The following is a 23,506-nucleotide window of genomic DNA, read 5'->3' on the forward strand; positions in this document are numbered from 1 at the left end:
TTGATGCGCTTATTTGTTTCATTTTTCGTATATAATATTGTTTATCTATGTAATCTGTTTTGGCTTTTTGTACTGTCTAAGGGTATGTTCCGATATACACTGCGACCACTGTACAGAGTACCGTCAATTTAGTATACTGTGAAACCGTTTCTCTATAGCCAGCTATACTGGTTACAATTTAAAACGGAACGCAGTCCAGTATACTAGTCAGCTTCGTTTTTCGACACAGTTTTCAAATGAGTGCATCAAAGTTTTTCAATTAAACAAGAAAAACTATTATTGGAGTATTATCGCATTAAAAAAATCTATATTAATATTAACTGTCAATTGAATTAATACTACAAAGAAAGTAAGTTAGAATTTTAAATGTTTGTTATTAAACTGTAAGTTATATCAGCCGTTAGGCATTCAAGTGGTTTTGATTGATCACGTGATCAAAGCACTGCGAGTACCTTACCTCGAAAACGCCAGTGCTCGGAGTAGAAGTATAGCGGGGATTTGTGACGTCATATATTTCCCTAGGACGCTGCGGCTGTATACTGGCATCCATAGCGGAACGAATTTTTGAACAGTGGGAGCACTATACAGTACTCGCAGTGTATATCGGAACATACCCTAAGTGTTTGTTTTGTAATATTACGTATGTTAGCTGTAAGATTACTTATAATTAATTAAATAAATATTAGGAGTATTTCGAAGTCTAATCAAATTTGAACTCACCAACACTAGCAGAAACCTGAACTTGGAGTCCATTGGTGACAGGTCTATTGGGTCTCACCGGCGCCTGACCGCTCGCCGGCTGAATCGGGATATACACCATCGAATTCTTGCTGTTCAACTCGGACCCTTCCGGTTTCTTCGCTTGCGGAAACGTCTTCTTCGCCTTCACGCGAATTTCCGGTTTCTTCCTATTAATCGGCGTGACGACCAACTTATTAATCCGCACCTCGCGTAATTTCGTCGCCGGCGGATTCACGGGCTGCAATCGGAAGGAGTTCATCACCTCCAACTTTTCCATCTGCCGATCCGTGTCAAAATCTATGGGCTCCGGTTTAATTTCAATGTCCGAACTCGGGGCGTTCTCCGTCTGCATCCTGGCGAAGGCTCTGACCCCGACCCGACCGACGGGGGGCTCCGACTCCCGGGCCTTCGCCGATATGTCGCTGTCCTTCGCAGTGTCCGCGCTCGTGAGTACGCTCGCGTTGGAATTGGCGTCCACGGACACCTCGATCAGGCTCGGCTGCGGCTGCTGTTCGGAAAGACTTCGGACCGAGGTGATGGTGGGCATTCCGGTCTTGGAGACCTCCCGGGCCAGCACGGCCAGGGTGGTGTCGTCGTCGAAGTGGAGGCGCTCCTTCGAGGGCTTGAACTTCTCCAGACTCTTGTTCAAATTCTTATTGATCATGTTTTTGCTTATCAGAATCTCCACGTCCGTGCTTTTTGTAACTTTTTTGACTTTGGGTCTCGATGTTTTATCTTTATCGGCGCTCACGTTGTTGATGATGAGAGATTTCCCTCTCGAGAGTCTCTTCTCTTTCCTCTCTTCTGTTTTCTCCGCACTCTTTTCGATCGTTCTTCTCGGTTTGTCCGTTTTGTCCTTCGCTTTGACTATAGGTTTCGGAGTTTTGGGGGAGTTGACGGAAATGACTATTTCCTTAGTGGTACTATTGGGTACTTCTTTATTTTCGTCTTTCTGCTTGATTTTTTCTTTCTTTTTCTCTTCTACCTTTTCCGGTTTATTTTCCTCTCCCTTTGCTTTGTCTTCGATGACTTTTTTTGGTTTGTCCGTTTGTTTTTCTGGCTGTTTGGGTGTGGTCGCCTCTTTTTCAATGCGCCTACGTTTCTCTTTAGTACTATCTGTTACTATGACATAATCCTCTGCTTCAGATCGACGTCGTTTTCTCGAAACTTTTTTTTCTTTATCTTTTTTTTCATCAAGGTCCATAGGAATCTCTCTGTAAATATAATTAGCAAAATGAGTAAATTATATATTATATACAATTACTTACTAAAATATGAGATAAATGCTTACACTTCAACAGTATCAGGATTATTCTCTTCCGTTGATTCATTGACTTTTGGAGGTGAATCTTGCATTACTTCATTATCACTGGCATCACTGAAAATCAATTAAAAACATTTCAATAGATGATTTAATTCTCAATAGTCCTATTTTATTTTTACTTTACTTTACTTTTAATTTCAATGTTTTATTAATAAATTTCGGACTGATACGATTCTTTCTTTCTTTTAGCAAAATCCTATTAATTTACACTAAATTAAATGCAATGCAGTGTTCGCCTAATGATTTTATATCTGAAGACGTAACTTCGAACCCTACGTGCGCATTTAACACTCGCTAGTAGGTAAGGCCCAGAAGGCTGATCACCTACTTGCCTATTAGATCGACAAATGATCATGAAACAGATACAGAAATCTGAGGCCCAGACCTAAAAAGGTTGTAGCGCCATTGATTCAAATATATAACAACTTAACAGTAAACAAAATATAATTTCGTACTATCTTTTTAGACGACATTTTTCCTACCATAGACAATAAAATTTATAATAATAAATAAACTCACCCATCGACAACAGAGCTTTTAGAGTTCGATCGTCGCTTTTCTTTAATTTTCGGAGACGCCGTTCCACATTTATCTTTGATTTGAAATCGCAATTCTCCTTCGAAACTCGGAATCTGTAAGAATTGAGAGTCTTTCAACTGTGAGAACGGCTATGCACCATTCGACTGTCTGATGATGGATTTAACACCAGTGGCTATTAAAGAAATTAAACATACAAAAACCTAAGGCTTTTGACATCTTGCACCGGTTCCTGTATTATGAGTATATTTTAAAAAAATGTGTGCGTGTACTAGGTGTACACACGTAAGAAGTGAAACTTCTTTATGACCTTATTTTTCGAAAAATGATCTACTATATGCAACTTTACAGAAATTGGTTAAATAAAGTTAAATTAGATAAAGATCATAGATATGAATACAAATACAATTATTTCATTTTAACTTATTACTGTACTACTATGTAGTACTAAGATTATTACAGAATTTCATTAATTGTAATAGAATTATTAGTATTACTATCATTGTTATCGTTATTATATATTTTTGTTACTAATGGCTTCGAATCTCTTCGGATCAACCGTGGTAGGGACAAGAAAAAGATGGCGCGTAACCGAAAAATGTGACAAATGTGTGTAAATTTTTTTCCGATAAAGAAGTTTGACTTCAAAAAGCAACATGGCGCGTAACCTGCTACAAAATTTCTCCCATACGTCGATAAAGAAGTTTCACTTCAAATGATGGCGCGTAACGGAAAAATGTGACGCGTAACGAAAAAATGTTACACTAAATTTTTTTCCAACCCCGATAAAGAAGTTTAACTTCAAGATCTAACGTGCAACTTTGAGAGCGCTGCCGGGAAACCTTGATTATTGGTTTATATCTTAATATAATTAAAATATCGTTATTTTTATAACTTTTAATTAATGATAAACTTACCATTAATTTAAACTGTTCGTTAATGTTGGTCGGGTCGAAGGGCGTCTTGAAGGGCGGATAAACAAACTTGCCATATTTGCGCGAAATATTCCGAATGTACTGCTCAGCCTCCTGCAATATTAATCATTCATTAAGTAATTTTTATTAAAAATTATACTGAATTACATTATATTAAGTTGCCGCCCGGATCCAGTGGGAGACGTCAAGCCTGGATGAAAGAGAAAGAGAGAGAGAGAGAGAGGGAGATTTTGACACTTCCCTGCTGCCTAAAGCCTCCTCAGCCACGGTACTGCCTGATCGCGTGCCTGATTGGCTACTATGGAGAGGTCCTATACAATAATAAATGAATAAAAACCTTATATTAATTTAAATAGTCTATATTTATGTAATAGGAGGCAAACAGGCAGGAGACTCATCTGATGTTAAGTGATACCGCAGCCCATGGACACTCTCAATGCCAAAGGGCACGCGAGTGCGTTGACGGCCTTTTACGAACTGGTACGTCTTTTCTTGAAGGACCCTCTAAGTGGAATTGGTTCGGAAATACTTCAATGGGAAGCTGGTCATACATGGTGATGCATGGTATGCAAATAACGCTCAGTTGTGGAACGATGACGTGGAGAAGATACGGGTGGAATTTTGTAATATAATAACTATATAATAATAACTGCTACAGTAATACCTTATCCACTGAACCGATTTTGATGAAATTTTAATTGTTCACTTGGTTGAAATATCAATCATATGACTTAGTTTCTGAGAAATGTAAGGAAAGCATGTAAATTTTTTTTTCAAAGTCACTTTAAACCGATAAACAATAAAAAATATATAATAATCACAAAAACTACGGAACCAATTTTGATGAAACTTGATTGGAAGATAAATATATCTGATTTAAATTAAAATATGACTTCGTTGTTTTAATATAATTAATATCGGCCTGGCCTCCCCCCTTTCTCATGTCAGCAAAAGTAAGCAAATCTCTTTTTTTTTTTGTAGGAATCCTCGAAAATGCATTTCGGTTTCAAGCATAGACAATGTGTGGGTAATATGTGTAAAAAACTAAATAATTATTGTCGACGTAATCACCAAATTTTGAAAATCAAAGGACCCCCCCACCCCCAATAGTGCATACGTAATACTTGAACGACCCCATACATATTAGTTTACACACCTGCATACTGTCAACAATCTGCTTCTTGGAGCGCACGTTGTTGGGGTCCTTCTCGGAGTACAGGAAGCAGTCCTTGGCGGGCACCCAGGCTCGGTCGTGGGCTCCGAAGAACCTCACGTCCACCACGCCGGACCCGTTCACGGACATCCCCTTGGCGGGCCAGTAGGGGAATCCTGGAAACGTATATATGTCAGAAATTATGTTATAAAAGAACACGTTGTCATTTGTTTTATTGGAATGGCAACACCACGCAATATCATAGACATTACAGGTTGTAAAATGTCAATGTGTCAAGGTCAATTTGTCAGTAAGCTACGGTTACGGTAAATAACGGCCGTCTTTACGGTGGCCAGCTGTGATTTCCTAGAAAGTAGTGCGACCGTATTTTTGAAGTGTTATTCCAATTTTCTTCTAAAAAATTTGCTTCATCTGAGCTTGTCTGTACTCTTTGGATTTGATATTGTACAAAGCTTCATGATGTTTAAAAAATAAATTAATTGTTCATCATTTTCGCTCGTCCAAGTCATTGTATTAATTAAATATGCGCACCGCTACACGCGAAAAACGTTGAACTACTGTTTATCACCGCTATGACAGCCGTCATTCAAATGACAGCACCACTCTTTGACGTTACGGTGACACTCAACGTTCTCTAGGAAACCAACTCCGATATTATTTAAAGACAACGTATGGGTGACGTCACCCAACGTTACATTACGGCCGTTAGATAACGGCACTCCTTTTTTTGGAAACCGTAACTGTAGTGCGTAGAATCGATCGTTGAGTACTTGAGTGAGTACTTGAGTAATGAGTTGAGTTGCTGTCTGATCGGCGCCTGCGCCGTACGTGCGCACTGACTGTTTAAATATTCAGTAATAATGTCGGACGACGGTAGTGACACCAATTTTGTAATTATTAATCGCGTTCAATCTGCGACAAATATTTTTGTTAGCATTTCATAAAATTACTAAAAATTAGATTACTACAATAATGTTTATTTATTTATCAATAAGGTATCGTGATGTATCACAAATACAATATGATATATGAAATTGAAATGTGTTGCTGAAATATGAGATAACATTTAGAGTTTGTTATTTTACTTGAAAACAATAACTTTTATTCTATTTCTTTTATAATCCAAAGCGTTCTAACAAAAAAATCTTCGAATTAAATTTAAATGACAAGCCAAAACTAGCTTCTTTTCCACAGACTAACAAACAAGTTAAATGAAATGGTTCTAAAGTCTCATCCTCTCATACATTCAGTTTATAGTCCAGTCAGTCAAGACAATTAATTCATTATAATTCCAAAAGTTTTCAAATTTTGATGTAAGGTCGGGAGTGGTATTAAAACAAACTATAAAATTTTGCAACCTGCTCTGCGGTCCGGAACATTGTTAAAAATGTAATAAATGATAATTTGCTCAGTTCTTGAGACCAAAATTCCAAAAGTTCTGCAAAGTTGGAGTGGTGTTAAATATATTATTTTACATCATGTGTCAAATTTGCAACCAATTTAAGTGTACGGAACATTTTTTGTTATTAAAAATTAATGTTTTTCTTTATTAAACTGAAGGAAAACGTTCCAAAAGTTCTGCAAATTTGACAGATATATCGGAAAAATATACCGAACGATTGTATAAATTTGCAACCTTTTCCGTTGACCGGAACATGTTTATTTATAATTCTTTTTAATTCGTGGTCATTTTTTCGAGTAAGGTGGTCTCGGAATAATTACAAAAGTTTTGAAACTTGGTTGCAAACTTCGAAAACATCTATTCTGATGTATTTACAAATTTGCAACCTCATACGCGATCCGGAACTTTATGCAATTTGCAAAAATGTAATTTTTTTATTTTTTCACCTTCAAGAAAATTTCAAAAATCGAGGGGACTGTTTACTTTTGGGATTAATGTCTACTGACATTTATCCCAAAATTATTATTGTTATCGTTTGAATTTGCAACCTCTCACGAAATCCGGAATCTTGTGTGATGTCGGAAATTTAACTTTATGGCATTTTTCATTTTCGAAAAAAATTCAAAAGTTCTGCAAATCGAGGGGACTGATAAATTTTGGGATTAATGTTAGTATTAAAATTTGGTAATTTTTAATCACATTCATAATAACGTGAATACTTGTTACCATAGTAACGCGACCATTGGCCGCGTTACCATAGCAACGCAGGTATACGACGTCGCGGCGGCTTCGTATAGCACAAAGTTTAGGCCCTGAATATATAACAGCGATGGGTACGGAAATAATATTTTGCGTGAATGTGATTAAAAAATATTTCCGTATTCCGGATATGGTTGCAAATTCAAATACTGACATTAATCCCAAAAGTAAACAGTTCCCTCGATTTGCAGAACTTTTGAAATTTTCTTGAAGGTGAAAAAATAAAAAAATTACATTTTTGCAAATTGCATAAAGTTCCGGATCGCGTATGAGGTTGCAAATTTGTAAATACATCAGAATAGATGTTTTCGAAGTTTGCAACCAAGTTTCAAAACTTTTGTAATTATTCCGAGACCACCTTACTCGAAAAAATGACCACGAATTAAAAAGAATTATAAATAAACATGTTCCGGTCAACGGAAAAGGTTGCAAATTTATACAATCGTTCGGTATATTTTTCCGATATATCTGTCAAATTTGCAGAACTTTTGGAACGTTTTCATTCAGTTTAATAAAAAAAAACATTAATTTTCAATAACAAAAAATGTTCCGTACACTTAGGTTGGTTGCAAATTTTATACGTGATATGAAATATTATATCGAAAACTTCCCCAAGTTTGCAGAACTTTTGGAATTTTTTTCACGCAAAAATTAATTTAATTGCAATTTTAACAATGTTCCGGACTGCGGACAAGGTTGCAAAATGAGATTTATTGTCGTCCCAATGTACCATTCACTTGACCGAAGTTTGAAAACTTTTGGAATTATTATCAAATTTTTGATTTCGAATGTCTATAATGACAGGACTATTACTACAAATTCTTAAAAGGCCGGCAACGCACTATAAAGTCAAAAATCATTTATTCATGTAGGTAACACAACGTACACTTATGAACGTCAAAAAAAGAAATATACATTAAATGCATTAAATGCTTCTAAATAAGAGAAGAACTGGCAATAAACTCTCCGCCACTCTTTTTAATCACCAAGTTTTTGTTTTACACAATGTATGTAAGGCAACCATTACACCATGTTCCACATGACAAGTAATTAATAATAAAAAAAAGGGTGCGTGTACTTATGTACGCGCGTAAGAAGTTATACTTCTTTGGCATTATTAAAAATCGTTTTTGATTGCATGCAAATAATTAATTACAATTAAATAACCAAAGACTGGATAAGGGAGTCATTATAGTCAATAAAGTTCAGTTTACATTTGAAAAATTAAATAAATAAATATTTATTATTATTCTCTTACATTAAGTGTAACATAAATTCTATTATTATTCGAATGTTGTTTTTAAATGATGTCCAATGCCGTAGCATCTTCCGTGGGCAACTTCATTCTGTTAAATTTGTGTCACGGAGCGCGCGCATCGTAAAATTTCACTCTCATCTTGATAAAGACTTGTCCTCTATCAGTAGGAGGAATGGTGAAATAGGAGCACGCACTTACATTCTCTTGGAAACAACACGCAAACACATAGCACTCGCAAGTCATTCAGTGAATACCTTTGAGCTTGGCCCACAGCAGAATGTGCGGTTTGGAGCAGACATCGGTGAACCAGGTGGGCCTCCGGTTGTGGGCGGCCGCGTAGCACTCGGGGCAGGCCTCGATCTCGCCCATCTCGCTGCGGCACAACCTCACCAGCGCACGCGCCGCCAGTGTCAGCTTCGATTGCACTGGAAAATTAAAATTATTCGTCAGAAATCCGGCGTAGATGACAAATTACAGCCCTGCGATTCTGTAACTCACTTTTCGAACTCACACAGCGGTTTTCGCATCGGCGGTCGCTCTCAAATCAGTCGTGAAGCAGTCATTTTATGATTTGGCATTCTGATAAACAATAAACTACAAGCTCCCACCTTTTCAGAATGCCAAATCATAAAATGACTGCTTCACGACTGATTTGAGAGCGACCGCCGATGCGAAAACCGCTGTGTGAGTTCGAAAAGTGAGTTACAGAATCGCAGGGCTGGTGTAAAAACCGCCGAAAGTGAATGAATCGTATTAAAAATAAGATGAATCCATAGAGTCAAAAGCCTCGTATGCTCTATGCACAGAAGTGGTAATGGGCGGGGTATATAGCAAGATGCACAGATGAAAGGAAAAGAAAATTCAAGGAAATTAATATACTTACCTTTCCCTCGCAATATATTTATGAAAATATTATGTATGTATACAAAAATAGTGATATGTTTACTAGAATAGAACATACGCACAATGTTAATACACGGAACAAACGCAGGCTGCAATTTCCCCGTACTAGACTATCTAAAGTAATTCTTTTTTGGGAAAAGGGATACTCTTCTTTAATAAAATCCCAGAGGCTCTTTTATCTCTGCCTTTCAATAAATTTAAGAAATGTATTTAAGAAAAGCTGTGTAAAAAGGCTTACTATAAAGTCAACGATTATCTAGTTGATAAAAGGGCCTGGGACTAGTGCTAGACAGGCTACTTCTAATTAATTTGCGATATTTGTTTTAATTAAGTGTTGTTTGATGATTTGCTATTATAAAAGAGTAATCTGTCTCTGTCTTCTTTGCCGATGAGTAGGGATGCCTACAAATTCAAATTTAATGACGTGGAATAAGTGATGCGTGTATCTTATGTTCCATAATAAACATATTTTTTTATTTTTTTTTAAAAGGTGAACTTAAAAGACAACTGTATGGAAAGGGCAACTAGAATCTTCTTTATATATATTTTTTGACGTTCAAAAGTGCCATTTTAGATGGTCTAATTGAAATAAATGATTTGACTATGGATAGGACCAAGGGGAAGAAGAGGGAAAAGAAAGGTGGATATAAGACAAAGAAGCGTTAGCAGGAAGCGAATGGAGAAAGAAAGCCACGGATAGAGATATGGAAATGCCTGGAGGAGACCTTTACCCGTGAAGGGGTTCCGATGGATGGTACTGAAGGAAGCTAGGTTATTAGGATAAAAATAAAAAATGTATATTTGTAAATATTGATAATAAATTGGGCTTTATTATTATTAGCATATAACAAATCAGTGGCGCTAAAACCTTTTTAGGTCTAGGCCTCAAATTTGTCGATCTAATAGGCACAGGAGTGCCTGACACACGCCGTCGACTTTTTGAGTCAAAGGCAAGCCTGTTTCTTCCCAATGATTCTCTTCACTGTTCAATCTAATGTTAAATTCGAACTTAGAAAGTCCATCGGTGCACAGCAGGGGATCAAACCTACGACCTCTGGGATGAGAGTCGCGCATTCAACCCACCGGGACAACACTATTGTTTATTATTAGCATTCAAAATTTCATCAAAATCGATTTAGTGAGGTATTTTTACACGCTTTATATTAGCTTCACCTGTATGTATGTATGTATGTATGTATGTAACCGACTCCTTCGGACTCGATTTTGGCCCACTTTTAACGGACAGATTTAATTCAAACTTTGCGCACCTGTCGAAGATCGATGACAATGCAATAATCCGAAAAAAAAAATTTACTTAAAAAATAAATAATAGTTTAAAAAAACTAAAAAAACACGCTTTTGAAGAACATCAAACTAAAAAGTGAAAAATAATTCCTAACTTAGGCTGAAAATGGTAATGAACAAAAAATACTGGTATTATTGTGAAAAAGCGTGGGGCGCTCTGTGCCATATTTTTCGTCTATCGAGCAACCCATTTTGTTCATTACCATTTTCAGCCTAAATTAGGAATTATTTTTCACTTTTTAGTTTGATGTGCTTCAAAAGCGTGTTTTTTTAGTTTTTTTAAACTATTATTTATTAAATTTCATTTTGAATGTATGTGTAACTCACATGTGTTAAATATAATACTGTTGTGTAGAATCCATTGCGCGTCCGACATAAAGGCCTCGGGACTTCCGTAAAGTCCGTTCTCAATGTTCCTCTGCATTTGCGATAAGTCCATCGGGTGTACTACACACTTGTCGTAGTCCGGGAACAGTGCTCTATCCACTGGCTGCATAAACGGTTCTACCTGGAATCATAAAAAAAAAATAAAAAAAAATATACTCTACTCTATCTTCTCCAACCTTTGGGGCCATTCAAGTATTACGTAAGCAGATTTACTGCAATTTATCTCCCCCCCCCCCCCCCCCTCTCCTCTTGTCAGCAAAAGTGAGCAAAGCTGTCAAAAATAATAGTACAAAACGTATTAATATTTTGTAGGAATCCTCGGAAATGCATTTCGTTTTCAAGAATAGACAATGTGTAAAAAAGTAAAGGTAAGATGGCACACACTCGCCTATTATAAATGATCACAAAAAGATACAGAAATTTGAGTCCCAGACCTAAAAGGTTACCCTAACTTGACATAAACATGTCCTGGATATTTTGTAATGTAATATTATTGTCCACAAATCGAACCCTAGTCTTTGGACTTTATATATTAATTTTTACCAAAATACTAACCATTTTTGAAAATAAAGCTATATAGAAATTAGTTTTAATTTTACGTTGAAATTAATTTTTGTTTAATTTATATAAAATAATATTCGAATTAAATATTAAGTAACTTATATCTACAAATCAGTGATGAAAGTATACATAGGTATAATTACTTTATAACTTAAAAATGGTAAAAACATCGTAAAAAACTAATATAACGTATTAATAAATTAATAATATTAACATAGAAAGTAAATATAATATGTATATCGGAATCTCATTCGTACTAACATAATATGCTGAATTATATTAAAATGGAAAAGAAAAATAAATGCATATGGGCGAAATTGTATTAATACATTCCACATGACCCGTTATTAGTCCAAGCGAGATAGCAATAGACGCGTCCATATCGATTAACACGCGCGAAAGGGACAGACGCACAAGGTCATCGCCAAACCGACAACGCAGTCACGCGGCGGCCATTTTATTACGTAATTTGGTGCGCAGCAAATTATTGAGTATGATAATTTAGAACAATTTTTTGATAAAATGTGATCGATTTTATTTTACATCTAGGTTTACCTTGTTTTCTTTGAATTGTCAGTTTATTTCATTATAAAACAGTCACAATATTCTTGATATGTATACATTAAAAAATATTTTGCAAGGCTTGTTATTATATATTTGAATTATTTTTATTTTCTTAAGTATAGCATGTGCATTTAATCTATACACGGTTGTGTGTTACGCCATGGCTATCAAACTATTTAATCACCTTCCTAGAAGTTATAGATACAATTTTGACATTATGATAATTAATTTGACTTTTGCATGCCTATTTTTATCTGAATACACTTTTTCTTTGCAAATAAATTAATTATTATTATTATTTATTATTACAAAAATATTTAATGCAGCAATTTTACTAACTTATCAATTTGACATGAGCCTATTAAGAAGTTAATAAATATTAATAAAATTTTAACACAGCTTTAGCTTAGTTGATAACGCGCAACGCAACCCTACCCTTACTTGGATAAAATTAGAATTCAAAGAAATTCTCATAATTAATTTTTGAAAAGGGCAAGTAAATAAAAACCAAAATTTACCCCATTTAGCTCAATCATACGTGTGAGGGCATGTTGCAAGAGTTCTCCCAAATGGCTAACGGAGACATGCTTCAATGATATTGATCTGAAATCAAATATATCTATATAAAATAGATTTACTTACTCCGCTGGCACAAAAATTTAAAGTGATTCAAATAGATTTAAACATACTTTATTTAAATTTTTGTATGAAAGTTAATCAAACATATCACATACAAATGGTATTTGCAATGACTTTTAAGAATTAATTGATAATTTTTCTCTTATAAATGTTTGGTGACACAGAAATATCTAGAAGAACAATATTTTTTGCTTTTGAAATTCAAATCTTACCTAGTATCAGAGCTTTCAGCGAACAATATTGCCAAACATTCAGGACACACCCAACTCCTTTCCATATCAATCTTTTTCCGTTCATTACTTGATAGACACTTGTAGTGATAAACCCGTGGGCAAACCGTACATTGCATTGGAGGTCTTGTCTTCTCATTTGTACCCAGTTCTATAGCCCAATGACAACGCCAGCAGTATGGGTCTGTTCGTAGCTTCTTATCACTTTTCTATAGAAGATTTATTTATTTAAAACTTTTTTTAAAGACATCTCTTCCAGGCACCCATAATTAAATAATGTTTATAAAGTTTATTGGCATTTGCTATTATTGACTTAGCAGGTGTTTTGGATTTCATTTCTAATAAAAAAATTATGGTGTAGATTCCACAAAAAAATTACCAACAATCAGACAGAATTGTACTGAGACATCTACTTGGCTGTTAAAACTTCATCATTCAATATGTTATACATATATGTATTTTCAAATGTTTCAGGTAGTTATTATATTGTGTATTAGATAAAATAACAGTGTAAAATATAGAAATTAAAAATAGAGTATTACAAACAAAAAATACTAGGTGTGAAGGATTGTTGCCATCAATCTTTCACACCAATTCAAATCAATTTAGTAGTGAATTTTAATATAAGTATAACTTACAATAAGTGGACCTTCCGGAAATCTCCTCTTTTTCAGAGAAGGTGATTTTTCATTTAACTCTTTCTTTGCCTCATCTTTCACGTCATCATCATAATCATGGTTTTTGCCAACTACAGAGTTTAGAAATTGCTTAACCTTATTCACAAATTCTGGATTCTGTGACCGCATTGATCTTTTGACGGCTTTTTCAGACTTTCCACTATGGTTACTCTTCATTGATGCATTACTATTACGTCGGGGGGTTATTTTCTCTGTTTCCACAGAGGTGTTCAACTCCAACGGTGTTCTAGACTTCCGTGTCTTGCTTGTGAGTTGAGTACATTCACTTATTATCTTTGATTCCTTAGCAGACTTAATGAGAGATTTAAGTTCTCGACTTATACTTTTATTATGCTCTTTTTCACTTACATCAGAGTTGGCATCTAGCTGGGAGTCATTAGATTTATCACAGTTGTCTATGGGAGGTTTAAAGGACACAGTCTCTTTTTGATTTTCATTTGGGGCAATTGTCCCAGAAGAATCAGTTAATTCTTCTGTGTTTGTAGTTTTTGTGGATATAGCTATATCCTCAGAAGAGGTAGCAATAGGTGGTTCTTGTACAGTCTGTGCTTCATTCCCAGATTCCTTGACTGATGTTTCATTCAAGTCTATAACTTTTTCCAGCTCCTTGCAGGGAGACAATGCTTTAGAAGAGGAATCAACAATTTGGTCTGACACCTTTGTTGGAGTAGTCTTAAGACTTTGGTTCTTCTCATCTTTTGGTGAAGTAATAACAATTTTTATAGTTTCCTTCCTTGGTGTAGTTTTAGTTGGAGTTACAACTTCAATTCTATCAGTTTCTTTTGTGGGAGATATAGTTATGGGTGACTTAACGGTAATATTAGGAGATGAACTTTCTTTTCTTGGTGTCACTGCCTCTTTTCGAGTGGAATTTATTTTGTGAGGTGATTCCTTACTAATAGGGGATTTCTCTACCACAGAAGGTTCTACTGACATGATAGTGGCATCAGTCTCCTTACCTTCTGAGGTGATTGATGATTGAGGTGGAGTTGTGTTTTCATCTTCTTCTGGTGTCTCAATCTTTTCAATAGTAATAACCATCTCCACATTACCATTTGAGCCTGAAATTTCCTGTATCTCAGGCACATCAGCAGTAGTTGAAGACACATCTGTGTCTCTATTGGCATCTGTGATATCCTCCATGATCTGAATAAAGAAAGTACAAATAGATACAATATTTATGAAGACATTGCAAGAACAAAGAAACAGATGATGCGTTAATTTTTTATACAGAAGTAAATGAGTGTATTACAGCAACGGCGCTAAACCGAGTACTTTAAAGTTGATATTGGTGCAATTTTGGTTATGAAAAAAAAACAGCTTTTGAGCGTTTCCTGGAAAGTAAATGTCAAGACAGTATTATTTATTAGTTAAATAACTACTAAAACAGCCGGTCATTGCCAACTATAATCATTCAGGTAGCCTGCCTACTTTCAACACAATCACAAATAGATATAGGTAACGTAAGAATCTCACGTTTTATTATCCTTGCAAAACAACCCCGCCACTACTTTAAGATTTTTAATTACGGTATTTAAAGGTTCCTTCGATCCATTTATTATTTAGTTATGAACAGTTTCCCACATTCAATTCAATAAAACAATTGAAAGAATTTACACATTGCGTTATGCCTTCTCAAACTGTCGTATACAGTTGTACTTTTCTAAAGTTGTTTCTGCTAAGGTACCTGTAGATGGAGCTAAAGGGCAGCCAAACAGCATACGAAACGAAATATAACTATCTCTTTCAGATCCTTTACAAAAGTATAAGGTTGTCTCTAAATGCACATACTGTTAAATGTAAATTTCACGGATAAGTTTATCTCATTTTAATATAGGACATCTCCTTCTGATCACAACATACTGACAAAACAAAATCGAACCAGAGCAATGATGTAAAATTGAAATTGAAAATTTAAAAATCTATTGGTTCAAACGAGTTATCTTTTAATTTTATTTAAATTCACAATGTTTGCTTCAAAATGTTTGAATTGGCCAATCAATGTAAGAACTGACAGTTCACAGCTGACACTTGCGATTTGACAATAAATTGTGGTGGGCGGAGACGATTGACGAATCAACAATCAAAAAACACGCCAAAGTAATCCTTGTGTGTCATTTCTTTAAAGTGTAGTAAATTTTGCTTCTAAAGCACTAAGCTGAAACCACAAGGCTCCAGACGTTGTTAAAACTTAAAAATAATAAATGCGTTGATGTATAGAAAAATAAGTTAGTTTAAAGCTTTTCGATGGAATTTATCGAGCTTATCCTTACCAATAAGCTTGATGGAGTTACATTAAAATATCCACATCATGATAACGTAGATGGAACAGTATGTATAACAGGACACCACCTGATTTTAAGTTCAAGAAAAGAAGGCGTTCGAGAGCTATGGGTAAACATAATTATATTTATACGAATTAAGCTTAATTTTTTCCTTTTCTACACTATTTACAAAAGATACACGCTTACCTACATTTATACAAAACTAACTAATTTTTTTCAAGGAACTCTTAAAGCGTAAACTTCATCATTGTAGTGAATTATTCACGAAAATCTTATAAAACAGTATTTTCCATCAATATATTTGAATTTTTCAGCTACTTCACAAAAACATAGATAGCATAGAGAAAAAAGAAAATAAAGTAAGTGGAGGTGTTGTACAAGGAGGATCACTATTTTTAAAATGTAAAGATCTTAGGATATTTCAGTTAGATATTAGCAACTCGATGGAACTTAATCTGGTTGCACAAACCTTGGAGAATTTATCTAGTATACAGGACCCTAGTCTTTTTTATCCATTTTTTTATCGTCACATGCATCCTGTTATGGAAAATGGATACACTTTATATAGGTAATATGACACTAATTTTACATAATATATATTGTATCAAATTTAAGGGTTTTATGGGAGTTCGTATATGTGTTCAAAGTCTGAGCTTCAATAAAGTATTTAAATCCCATTGAATGGTAGTCTTATTATTAAATAGAATTCATGATAACATCAAAGTTATACCGTAATTGAAAATAAACTGTAATGCTTAAAAGAAATACATAAAAGTTGTTAAATTTATATAAGATTTTAAGAATTTTTATGCTCATGAAACAGATACAGAAATCTGAGGCCCAGCCCTAAAAAGGTTGTTGATTAATTTATTTAATTTTTATGACTTTTTATGTCAGTGTAAATTGATAATAATAATGGATATACTCTATAAAAATAAATGATGTAACTAAAAATGGATTGATATAATTTTTAAAATACATAATCAGTTACCATGCTAACAAGAGTACCCTGTGATTGTTAGTTAGGCTTCATTGGCTGTATATTTCAAAGACCTGAAAATGCTATATTTTAAAAATATTATTTTCAGCATTGAAGGAGAGTTCACAAAAGTATTAGCAACAGAAGAATGGCGTATTTCTCGTGTAAATCAACATTATACAGTTTCACCTAGTTATGCACAAGCTGTGGTTGTACCAAAGGTTATTGATGATGAAACATTGTTGGCTGCAGCAAGCTTCAGACAAGGTGGACGGTTTCCAGTTCTCTCCTACAGACATAATAATGGGGTTTGTTGCTTTATTACACCCTTAAAATATGAATTACTTTTGTATACAGTTAGAAACATGATAAGGCTAAATAAAAGCAAAAGGAATTTGGAAAATTATGTAGGCAATTGGTAATATGTTATAATTTTCATACTCTATTCTGTAACAGGGGTTAAATAAGCAGGAGGCTCATCTGATGTTAAGTGAGACTGCCGCCCATAGACACTCACAGAGGGCTCACAAGTATGTTGCCGGCCTTTCAAACATTGGTACTCTCTTTCATTGGACCCTTTCTCTATTTTCTTGTTTACCGGTATAACAAATGCAATTATAAAATCACAGGCAGTATTATTAAGAGCTGGCCAGCCTCTCTATGGACCAAAGCACAGGAGATGCAAACCGGATGAACAGCTTTTGAATTCTGTTGTCAATGTCGGCATGAAGGGGATTATCTATGACTTAAGGAGCTCTAACTTAATATCCCAACAACAAAATAAAGGTATTTTATAAATTTTAACCATTGATTTTATGATTTTAATGCCTAGTAATGAAAATATATATTCCTAGTGTTCATTTTAATACAAACTAACTCCGCATGTAGTGAAGTAAGCCTAGGAAATACGGGATTTGAGTGGAGGAGGATATGCAGCAGCTGAAAGCCAGCAATTGGCAGAAGGTAGCACCGGGTAGGGAGAACTGCAAGTTTCTCATATCATTAGACCCAAAAAGTCTACATGTATCATAGAAGGCTCATCACCTACTTGCCTATTAAAATACAGATACAGAATTTTTTAAATTGATATGTTAATTTCAGGTGGCGGAACGGAGAGTGCAGCAAATTACTCCCAATGGAGAATTTACAATCGGTCAATGGACGACGTGGATAACCAACAACAATTATTGGAAAGTTTTTCTAAACTAATTGAGGGTAAGTTAGAAAATTACTAAATAATATTAAAGGATACAAATCATTATTTTCAATTATTAATTAATGTTGAAGAAAAAAAGTAACTACTCTAAATGACTAATTAATACTGAAAGAGAAAAAGAATTATTATTATTAAAGAAAAAAGTAATAACATAAAATTACTAATTTATATTGAAGAAGAAAAATGATTACTAACTATTATAAAAGAAAGAAGAAAATACTAAAAATTAAATTAATATTAAATAATAAAAGTACATACATTTACAAGCAGGCTATGGTCATCATCGATTTGTCTAATCTGTGACCATTTTGTGTCACGCGACTGACAATATTTATATTTTTAATTATGGATTTTTACAATTATTTCAATCTAGAACGCTTTTTTATGGCCATATTTTATACAGCCCTGCGATTCTGTAACTCACTTCACGAACTCACACAGCGGTTTTCGCATCGGCGGTCGCTCTCAAATCAGTCGTGAAGCAGCCATTTTATGATTTGGCATTCTGATAAACAATAAACTACAAGCTGCCACCTTTTCAGAATGCCAAATCATAAAATGACTGCTTCACGACTCATTTGAGAGCGACCGCCGATGCGAAAACCGCTGTGTGAGTTCGTGAAGTGAGTTACAGAATCGCAGGGCAGATTACTCTTAATTACGCTTTATTTTTCAAAATTACAAATAGCCAGGGCAATCAACGGCCTCATCAAGTAATTATAGCTGATAAATGACAGACCACTGGTACAGTTAAAGTTGTATATATTCCAGCCTGTATGGATAAGGAGATATCCTGTGACAAATGGATCTCGCGTTTGGAATCGTCCGGTTGGCCGGAATCGGTGCGGAATTCTTTGCACACGGCCTGCATAATCGCACAACATATACACCATGTATGTATTAAGTTTAATGTTGAATACCTGCCCTTATAATTTTTTTATAGAGCAGGGCTCATCTGTTGTTAAGTGATACCATGGACACTAGGCTAGAAGGCTTGCGGGTGCGTTGTCGACCCATTAAAACGCCCTTTTGATGGTTTTTTTTTTACAGAAAGGTGAACCAGTGTTAATACACGGAACGCGAGGCGAAGATGCTACATTACTTGTGTGTTCGTTGGTTCAAATAATTTTGAACCCAGATTGTAGGACCATAAGAGGGTAAGGATGTTTATTTTTACACTTTGTCTATGAAATTGTCTAAAATTTGTCTATGACTACCATAAGCTAAAAATTGTCTATGAATACTATAAGATAACAATTGTCTATGAATAACATAAGCTAACAATTGTCTATCAATACCATGAGCTAAAAATTGTCTATGAATACTATAAGATAACAATTGTCAATGAATAACATAAGCTAACAATTGTCTATGAATAATATAAGATAACAATTGTCTATGAATAACATAAGCTAACAATTGTCTATGAATAATATAAGATAACAATTGTCTATGAATAATATAAGATAACAATTGTCTATGAATAACATAAGCTAACAATTGTCTATGAATAATATAAGATAACAATTGTCTATGAATAATATAAGATAACAATTGTCTATGAATAACATAAGCTAACAATTGTCTATGAATACCATGAGCTAACAATAGTCTGTGAGTATTAAGTCAATCTTACCCAGGCCGTAAATCTTTTTAAAAAAGTTACTCTTGTCTATGACTTTTTTTTTTAGAAGAGCGGGCAAACGGACAGGAGGGTCACCTGATGGTAAGTGATACCGCCGACCGTGGACACTCTCAATGCCAGAGTGCTCGTACGTGCGTTGCCGGCATTTTAAGAATTGGTACGCTACATAAGATACATGTATCACTTAGTCCACGTCATTAAATTTGAATTTGTAGGCATCCCTACTCATCGGCAAAGAAGACAGAGGGTGTAGGCCGAGAGAAAAAGGACCGCGAATTTATGACATTGCTTGACGTTTTTAATTTCTTGTGCAATTGACTCAGTCTGTCTCTTTTGATCACATCGTGAACACAATTTGATAGAACGAGACGAACAGATTTGGTTTAAGGTCTGTGGTTTTTATCACAGCGTGAATACAATATGATAAAATGGGACAAACAGATTTGGTTTAAGGACTAAAGTCTGTCTCTTTTTATCACAGCGTGAACATAATTTGACAGAAAGAGATGTATATATTTTGTTAATTCAATAGATTCGAATAATTTTCAGCTTGCAAGCGCTAATAGAACGTGAATGGCTCCAAGCTGGTCACCCATTCGGGTCTCGTTTACGTTGTGGCCCATACTCTAGCCAATCCAGGGCTGCGCCAACGTTTTCACTCTTCCTGGATTGTGTCAGGCAGTTCCTGGAGCAGTTTCCGTGCAGTTTCGAATATCGTCAATCTTTTCTCATCGCATTGTTTGAGCATTCTTACGCAAGTCAATTTGGTGAGTATTTTTGACATATTCTTTTTTTATTCGTCTACAAATAACAATCTGATATTTTTATTTAATTTTTTCTTATGACTCTGGCACGATTTGTCCATTAGCCAGCGTCAAGTATAGATTTTTTTTTATAATTCGTGCTTGTCTTTAGAAATTCGACCGTGTCCTCCATGTACGGTTTAGGCACTCGCCCGGTGCCGCACAACCCTCCCAAAGGCCGAGAACAACTTTAAATTAAATTAAAACTTGCCCTCGAACCGGTAATCGAACCCGGTACCCCTCACCTAGCTGCCACTTAATAAAGACCGCTTGGCTATGAGGCCCCTAATTTTATTTAATTTAAAATATCTACTAAGAACGACATATATTTAAATGTTAGTAAAATATGTAAATATTAAATATCTTAATTTATTGAAGTTATACTTCTTTTGGCGCGTTATGGAAAAATGATGAGAATAAATTTTTACAATGCGTGCGCACACCGTCACAAAAAACCAACACCCTGAAATATATAGCTAATATTTTAGTTTTTTTTAATAAAACTATTGGTGCTGTATTTGTACGATATTTAGACAATGTTTCTACAAGAATATTTCTATCATACTTTAGCTATCATAAGCCTCTTGTAACTCACATGTCTACTGAACTCCAACCAATGGACGTGAATTAAATATCGATATGTATAAGTTGAATTAAATAAAAAATGTCCATTTCTTTAATTATGTAGAAATAATTTTTCTGTGATACATAAATAAACTTTATTTAACTAGATAATGCGTTATAATAAAACTTTCAATGTATTTAATACCTTTTTTCTATTGTTGGTAGTTTTTTCAACCAACGAAAATGAACGGTACGAAAGATACAATTTTTAAAAAGATTTTTGAAGTTATACTTCTTTAGGCGCGTTATGAAAAATTGATGGGAGTGAAATTTTACGATGCGCGCGCACCGTGACACAAAATTAACAGAATGAAGTTGCCCACGGAAGATGCTACGGCATTGGACATAATTTAAAAACAACATTCGAATAATAATAGAATTTATGTTACACTTAATGTAAGAGAATAATAATTAATATTTATTTATTTAATTTTTCAAATTTAAACTGAACTTTATTGACTATAATGACTCCTTTTCCAGTCTTTGATTATTTAATTATAATTAATTATTTGCATGCAATCAAAAACTATTTTTAATAATGCCAAAGAAGTATAACTTCTTACGCGCGTACATAAGTAAACGCACCCTTTTTCTGTTTAATTTTAGGATTCATCATTTTTTCCTAACTAAAAAAGAGGTATAACTTCAAAAACAAAAAAATATGTTTTTTTTTTTAATTTTTGAGGCATTGTTCCATTTCAGGTACATTCCTCTGTGATAGCGACCAAGAGCGATCAACACGCGGCGTCTACAGACAGACAACCAGCCTGTGGTCTTTTGTGAACCAGCCTGATGAGATCTGTGCCTATATCAACCCTTTGTACGACCCTACTCCGAGTGTTATATGGCCATCCGTTGCGCCCATGAGCTACGTTATATGGGAAGGTAAGAAATATTCACGACTGAGCGTTTCTAAAGGCAGTTTTTGGAACCTGAGGTACTGAAGTATTGCCAATCCAATTAGACTTAGGGTCCTTCAAGAGAGCGTACCAATTCTTAAAAGCCCGGCAACGCAATTGCGAGCCTTCTGGCAATGTGAGTGTCCATGGGCGGCCGTATCACTTAACATCAGATGAGCTTCCTGCCATCTGTTACATAAAAAAATCGACTTAGGTTCCTTCAAGAAGGGAGCGTACCAATACTTAAAAGGCCGGAAACGCAATTGCGAGCCTTCTGGCAATGTGAGTGTCCATGGGCGGTGGTATCACTTAACATCAGATGAGCTTCCTGCCGTCTGTTACATAAAAAGAAATTACACTTAGGGTCCTTCAAGAAGAGAGCGTACCAATTCTTAAAAGGCCGGCAACGCAATTGCGAGCCTTTTGGCAATGTGAGTGTCCATGGGCGGCGGTTTCACTTAACATCATATGAGCTTCCTGCCATCTGTTACATAAAAAAAATCGACTTAGGTTCCTTCAAGAAGAGAGCGTACCAATTCTTAAAAGCCGCCAACGCATTTGCGAGCGATCTAGCAATGTGAGTGTCCATGGGCGCCGGAATCACTTAACATCAGATGAGCTTCCTGCCATCTGTTACATAAAAAAAATCGACTTAGGTTCCTTCAAGAAGAGAGCGTACCAATTCTTAAAAGCCCGGCAACGCAATTGCGAGCCTTTTGGCAATGTGAGTGTCTTTGGGCGGCCGTATCACTTAACATACGATGAGCTTTCTGCCATCTGTTACATTAAAAAACATCGACTTAGGGTCCTTCAAGAAGAGAGCGTACCAATTCTTAAAAGCCCGGCAACGCACTTGCGAGCCTTCTGTATCACTTACCCGTTTGCACCCTGTTTAAACAAACAATCAAATGATCCAACATTGACAGATTGACATTGACAGTTACCTGTAGAATGTCTATGGAGTTGCGTGGTGTTGCCATTTTAATAAAGTTCTAAAAATTGTTTTCTTCAGAGCTGTACCTCCGTTGGCTGGTCCCCCAACGGACGGAAGAACGCGAAGAACAGTACAAGGTGATACGAACCAGAGAACAGCATTTGAGGTCACAGGCCCAACAACTTCGGAGGGAGTTGTTGGACTTGGGCCGTAGGTATTATAATTTAGATAATTAATTTGTTATCATATCTTTAATTAATATTTTTAATGGTAATAATACTTATTTGATTGAAGAGCAGTGTTGGCCTGGCGACCCTCATGATGGTTCCAGTCAAATTAAACCAAAATAATTTATTCATTTAGGTAATACAATGTATAGGTATGTTATCTAAAGCTGGCGGCTTCAACACATTTACACTTTGTGCTTGTGTAGTGTCTGTGAATAAGCGCGACTGTCAATGTCAAACTGAATAGGCATCATGAAAAGACTGTCCGTCTCTCTCGCGCTCGGTCAAGCTTATGAGTATAAAAGAGACAGTTATTGTTTTGTTTTTGCTACTGTTTATGTTGATCTTTACTGTACATGTTGATCTTTTTTCAAACATTACCAGGGCAATCTCGTGAAATGGTGCACAATGTTTTTAATTATTTTAAGCATCTTAATAAAAACAGTTTAATGAAACAATGTTATATTTAATTTGACA

General features: G+C 35.2%; 2 protein-coding genes across 4 annotated transcripts in view; one reads left to right on the plus strand and one right to left on the minus strand.

Moving 5' to 3' along the window:
- The window catches only part of LOC125061702 (protein kinase C-binding protein 1-like), a 30,888-nt gene extending 15,576 nt beyond the window's left edge, over positions 1-15,312 (minus strand). For 2 of the 3 annotated variants that reach the window (XM_047667266.1, XM_047667264.1), the window contains exons 1-11: positions 14,894-15,096; positions 13,358-14,563; positions 12,702-12,928; positions 12,369-12,453; positions 10,666-10,846; positions 8,385-8,555; positions 4,694-4,866; positions 3,520-3,630; positions 2,585-2,697; positions 2,033-2,119; positions 721-1,955 (exon numbers count right to left, since the gene is read on the minus strand). In XM_047667266.1, the coding sequence (XP_047523222.1) occupies positions 721-1,955; positions 2,033-2,119; positions 2,585-2,697; positions 3,520-3,630; positions 4,694-4,866; positions 8,385-8,555; positions 10,666-10,846; positions 12,369-12,453; positions 12,702-12,928; positions 13,358-14,560 (3,586 nt within the window). In that variant the 5' untranslated portion in view covers positions 14,561-14,563; positions 14,894-15,096. The other variant, XM_047667265.1, reaches the window with a different exon arrangement.
- A 174-nt stretch (positions 15,313-15,486) lies between these two features.
- Positions 15,487-23,137, plus strand: LOC125061703 (myotubularin-related protein 9). Its single transcript, XM_047667267.1, has 10 exons — positions 15,487-15,811; positions 16,017-16,270; positions 16,791-16,989; positions 17,311-17,467; positions 17,783-17,896; positions 18,669-18,790; positions 18,948-19,054; positions 20,092-20,309; positions 21,672-21,854; positions 22,881-23,137. The coding sequence occupies exons 1-10, from the start codon at positions 15,665-15,667 to the stop codon at positions 23,036-23,038; spliced, it is 1,659 nt and encodes a 552-aa protein (XP_047523223.1). The 5' UTR covers positions 15,487-15,664; the 3' UTR covers positions 23,039-23,137.
- Positions 23,138-23,506: the final 369 nt, after the last annotated feature.

This window comes from Pieris napi, chromosome 24 (genome assembly GCF_905475465.1).
Source record: "Pieris napi chromosome 24, ilPieNapi1.2, whole genome shotgun sequence".
NCBI classification, from domain to species: domain Eukaryota; kingdom Metazoa; phylum Arthropoda; class Insecta; order Lepidoptera; family Pieridae; genus Pieris; species Pieris napi.

What these genes read in the sequence shown, in the direction of transcription:
- LOC125061703 (XM_047667267.1), top strand. Translation starts at nt 15,665, where the DNA reads ATGGAATTTATCGAGCTTATCCTTACCAATAAGCTTGATGGAGTTACA. An exon ending in CCTACAGACATAATAATGGG is followed by an intron (nt 16,990 to 17,310) that starts GTTTGTTGCTTT and finishes ATAAAATCACAG; the next exon opens with GCAGTATTATTAAGAGCTGG. An exon ending in TCGCACAACATATACACCAT is followed by an intron (nt 18,791 to 18,947) that starts GTATGTATTAAG and finishes TTTTTTTTACAG; the next exon opens with AAAGGTGAACCAGTGTTAAT.